The sequence below is a fragment of the Bidens hawaiensis genome, unplaced genomic scaffold (genome assembly GCF_021521415.1).
Source record: "Bidens hawaiensis isolate Kalapana, Puna unplaced genomic scaffold, B.hawaiensis_p1.1 tig00002525_1, whole genome shotgun sequence".
Taxonomy (NCBI): domain Eukaryota; kingdom Viridiplantae; phylum Streptophyta; class Magnoliopsida; order Asterales; family Asteraceae; genus Bidens; species Bidens hawaiensis.
Genome location: NW_027491138.1, coordinates 2,001,919 through 2,007,072, shown reverse-complemented (window position 1 = coordinate 2,007,072; position 5,154 = coordinate 2,001,919). Strand labels below are relative to the sequence as shown.

Here is a 5,154-nt window from a genome sequence, read left to right as displayed (position 1 = left end):
CTCGTACCACGAATATGGGTAGCTTTGGGAAGTCTCCGTCTAGGCAACCAAAAATAACTCTGAATGGTATGGAGATCTGAAGTCACATGAGTTCTCCCAACCTAACCCAACAAATTGTCTCCAAATTTTCAACCCAGAGGAATCTAATCTTCTAATGTCTTCCTTGATTCAGTTAAACATAAACCTCTGTTTTGATAAGCATGTAATTCCTTATCTTTCATAAGCTCCAAAATAATACTAATAAAATTATAAAATATATTTTTTTACTAGCTCACAGATATATTATTCACAAGAAAAAAAACCTGGAATGTTGAGTGGAAAACATGACTAAGATTACACAAAACAAAAGAACACAAAAAAGAGTGTAGGATTTTTTTTTTTTTTTTGAAAAGATAAAAAATAATATTTTGTAAAGCATAGAGGAACAAAAGTCCAAAACTATATTTTAGATATTTGTGGAGATAAGATTAAGATCGGCAAATTAATATGTCAACTACCAATAAACAGTTATTTCATTGTCATAAATGGAAGGCATTTTGAAATCCAACTAAAACACGCCATTATATCTTTGTGTGGGGTCAAGGAATTTATGTCGAGTTGATTAAACCATCGGTATACAACATTTTAGGTCATTGGGGATGTTGAGGTGACACTTGTCAGCTCACTGGAACCACCACCACCCCCGCCCCCTTGCCATCACTAGTGAGTGGTGACCACCCTCACACGGGTCATTTGCCACACTCAAAACCATCATATTTTTTGTTTTTTTTTTCTTTTTGTTATTTAATAATACATATAGAAAGAAGTGATGAAGAAAGGATCATCTGGATATGGCATCCTTTCAAAGCAATGATATTTGCATGATCTTCTACATGCATTAGTCTCATTAGGTATCTACCCTTATCTACTCTTGGATCATCTTCTACAGGCTACTACATCTTTTTTGGATCCAACCTTATCAGTTGAAGTTCCGATAAACAACATTTTATTACTTGATCTTACAGATGCCGAGCATCGTGCTCTTGCTCATGTTCTTGTTGAGATTCGTTGAATTATGTGGTCTACGTTACTCTTCGTTGTACACCTCAACTGTAGCGTGACAATATTGTTGCTACCTATTTACTAATGTTCTTCATTAGCATATATAAAACGATATATGCTAATAACCTTGATTAGAGGTATAGTTCTCTTATCTATTATTATTTGTTATGTGCCTGCTTTACATTGTTACGCCTTTAGTTTGAGGGGGCATATTAGAGTGATATATCTCTACTGACTTTCGGTTTGTGGCTAACCATAATTAGTTCTGATTTTATTACATTTAGACGCCTTTGACACCATTTGTCACAATAAAAATACAATACTTTTTTATTATTTCAAACTCATGCTTAACATGAGGCAACACAACACAACACAGCACAACCAATCAACAATAACCATAACCTTACATGCATCAAGCAGAAGGCCTAGCAACCTGCAAGGAGGCAGATTTCCACTCAACCGCTTGACCACAATGCCCGCCTGTAATTCCTGCCGGGTGGGACCCACCACCACCGCCAACAAAAGTTTCCATCAATACAGTCGGAGGTCTGGCGGCAATAGCTTTCAGGCGGTACCACTCGGCTCTAGATCCAATAACCTGTCCAAGAATAGAGGCGGCAATGGTAAAAGCCATAGCGGTTTTTGGCATCAAAACCGACTTTCTGAGCATGCCGATAAATGGGACCGCTGCATGAACGGCTACAAACCAGGAAGGTGAAAACTTTTTAGTGTGTTCTCGCCAAATCCCTAATGGAACATTAGCCGCCATGCCTAGTACCCCGATGGCTAGTATCTTTGCTGGCAGAGGTTGTGGTCTGAGGTTCTTTGCAAAGGCGGTGCGTGCTAGAGCCGCCCGGGCCGCCACAATGGCTGGCGGGCATTGGTATTTTATGCCAGGTGGCGGTTTGAATGCCTTGGCCACAAGTGGTAGGACATTACTCACTGCCCTGTATGACTTGGCAATTGGACAGTTCCCACTTTGTAACCACTCCTCACCCATTGCCTCTTGCTTCGAGTCTCCTTTCTGTATAATTATTTGAAAACAATGCAAGAACAAATATCAGCTGTAATAAAACATGTTGCAGAAAATAGTGTTTGGATGTGTTTGAAGCTATAATTACATAATTCATTGATAAACATAATATTATTTATGCAGCTAACAGATAAAATGATCATAACAGACATATATTGTTTCAGTATTATTTGTAATAAGCTATAACAGTATTTGACTATTTTCTATATATTATTTGCAATATTACTATTAACAATATATTATTTGTAATAGTGCATTAATCAGTTTTTATATGATACATGATTCCCAAAATTATACTTTTTTAATACTATTATCAACAAAATATTAAATTTCTTAAATAATCAGTTTTGCAGCAGGTATGAGTATGAAACTAAGTAATTAAAATTTAGAAATGAAAATCATTTTATCTAAACACTAAATCTTCCTGATTTTTTTAGTTAGCGGGGTATTGGCAGGTCCGTGAGTTGTCCAGTCACGGGTTCTCATCGTTAGCAAAAAATAATAATAATAATAATAATAATAATAATAATTGCAACCAATTTATCAAACTGTAATGTTTTTTTTTACCATTTTCTGGAACTTTTATCATTATTTTAGAATAAGCATCTTATAAACATGATAGCTTTTATACAAACCTGAGATGAGTCTTTCTTGGATGATTTGTGATTTTTCTGTTGATTCTTGAAGATCTCATTGAATGCATCAAAACCGAAGGACCCTCCAAAACCCGAAAGACTGATAGTTGCAGCCTTTGCTGCTAAAGGATTAAACTGCTGGGATACAGATTCAGGCTTCAACTTTTGGGGAAACCGCAATGATCCCTCAGAAAGTGGCACGACACCATTCTGACCATGGAAAAGCCTAAAAGCCATATCAAAATTGGGGCCATCCTCAAATATAGGACCCTTGGTTCCACGAGCCTGATATTCAAAAAATAGATAATCACATTAGTTATTATACTTGACTTCTAACTAGTCAAACAGTAAATAAAACTTGAGAAATGTGTCAAATAGGTCAAAACTCAAAAGGGTTTAAAGTCTCCCACAGTGTATTTTTAATGCATATACCCACCTAAATCATTTTATATAGAACATTCAATTATGAGTTAAGTTCTTTTTTCGTCCACGTGGCTTGACTGTTTTAAGTTTTTAACTAGTTTGGTACCAAGTCCAATTCTTATGCCATATCAGCCACTTTTTTGGGGTTGGTCGGGGAGAGAGAGAGAGTAGATAGAGAAGTATTTATATGTTGAACCGATAAACAAGGGTATTTTGGTCATCTCATACTAAAAAAAAATCTAGCAGAGTTAGTGGTAGCGACAAGAATGGTTAACAAAATGAAACCCCAGTGGCTGATATGACGAAAAATTGGACTTTGTACTGAATTAGTAAATATGGTCAAACCACAAGGATGAAAAACAAACTTAACTCTGTAATTATACTTGACAGCTGACACACTAATTATTATTAATAGATATAAGAGAAAAGCTTACGGGCATTGATGGAAAAGCCATGGATGAAGAAAAGGAGAAGTTGGTAGGTTCATTAATGTTGCGCAAAAATGGGCATCGAGCAATATCATCCTGTGACGATGATGATTCACCAGCCATATTCTTGCAGAAAAAATTCATTTCTTGAGAGACTGCACATGTAAGAGAAACGTAAGCAAGCAAATTACACAAAGTATAAACAAAATGTCATATGTGATTGATTAACAGGTCAATTAATAAAAGACAAATGAAAATAAGCATCACACAACCTGCAAACAAATTCCACAATTTAGATGCTCAAAAGTCATAAAAATCAATTAATAACTATAGGTTTATTTAATAACTTTACAGAATCACCATCCGTATTATGAAACTCTAATCGCATTCGAGCTATATGAAAACCTAGACATCAAACACCTCATCTACAGATTGAATCACATGCCTTAATCCGGAACAGAGTCTTTGAATACCATAAACTTACAGTTTAACAATATCAAATACCTAAATCAAAACTCAAAACATCAACCTAGTTCACAATTCCATATAAAAAAACTTATAAAAAACATGCAAAAATGTGTAATTCCTTTAGCTGTTTAGCATCAAGCTCCAGGCAAATAAACCTAATTCTCAAAAGCATCGATAAATGCATGTATCAAGGATCAAATTGAACAACGAAATCCAATCCGGTTATCGTAGTTCTCAATTTAATAACCAGCAATTCAATTCGAATCAGAAAAGTCAACATCATCGATCAATGAATGAAGAAATGTAATTGATACCTTATGGATGGAAGAATCGAGAGTGGACAAGTAAATATCAAACTCAGATGATGAGTTTGTTTGAGAGAGAAGGAAATGGAGGGAGGAGTGGGTCGGCCAAACGCACGATAGATATAGAAACAGTAAAAAAAGGAAGAGGTGGGTAATAATGTCCACACTCCTGGACGGGACTCTTGAAACGACACCGTAGGCGTATTGTCATGTTTGACCATTGGGCCTGTTAGTTAGAATAGTTGGTGAGGATTTGGTGGCTGTCACTTCCTTACATTTAATTCTCAATAATAATGCATGGACACAAAAGTCGACTTCTTTTTTAGTTTATTTATTTATATTTGACTCTCTTTCAATCATCTCCATTTCATTTTTGAGAAAACCTCAACCTAAAATCAAACCCCTATTTTTAATCAAATAGACTTGAAATCAAATCCTTTTCTTTCTTAATTTGAACTTTTCAGGTGTCTCACCTCAACTATTTAAGCCGGTGATCATTGAGAATTGTTTTTTATTTAAAAGGGAAAAAAAAATAAAAGAAAATTACCAAATTAAACAAGTTTGACCCAAATATTTTCAAAATAGGCATGTCTAATTTAGCCCACATCCATTCAATCATTGAGTTTTTGGTTCAATAAACAAGTGACACGTCAGCGAAGCCGACTAAGCCTTAGCCATCACTTTATGGGCACGAAATTTTGTGAAAAGTAAATGAGACCCACTTTTAGCCTATAATAATTCGACACGTGTCAAAGACGACTAAATTTAGCCTACATCTATGGTTATTTAGCCGGCATCCTTTATTCTTAGCCGGCTTCGTA

General features: G+C 35.4%; 1 protein-coding gene across 2 annotated transcripts; it reads right to left on the bottom strand.

The window, feature by feature from the left end:
* Positions 1-1,425: 1,425 nt before the first annotated feature.
* LOC143619930 (uncharacterized) lies at positions 1,426-3,736 on the bottom strand. Of its 2 annotated transcripts, none has more exons than XM_077091749.1 (3): positions 3,567-3,736; positions 2,710-2,994; positions 1,426-2,065 (listed from the first exon to the last, which is right to left on the bottom strand). In XM_077091749.1, the coding sequence occupies exons 1-3, from the start codon at positions 3,702-3,704 to the stop codon at positions 1,454-1,456; spliced, it is 1,035 nt and encodes a 344-aa protein (XP_076947864.1). In that variant the 5' UTR covers positions 3,705-3,736; the 3' UTR covers positions 1,426-1,453. The 2 variants fall into 2 exon arrangements, with proteins under 2 accessions (XP_076947864.1, XP_076947865.1); XM_077091750.1 differs by having other exon boundaries at positions 1,426-2,050.
* Positions 3,737-5,154: the final 1,418 nt, after the last annotated feature.

What these genes read in the sequence shown, in the direction of transcription:
- LOC143619930 (XM_077091749.1), bottom strand. Translation starts at nt 3,704, where the DNA reads ATGAATTTTTTCTGCAAGAATATGGCTGGTGAATCATCATCGTCACAG. An exon ending in TGGCTTTTCCATCAATGCCC is followed by an intron (nt 2,995 to 3,566) that starts GTAAGCTTTTCT and finishes TTTGAATATCAG; the next exon opens with GCTCGTGGAACCAAGGGTCC. An exon ending in CCAAGAAAGACTCATCTCAG is followed by an intron (nt 2,066 to 2,709) that starts GTTTGTATAAAA and finishes ATAATTATACAG; the next exon opens with AAAGGAGACTCGAAGCAAGA.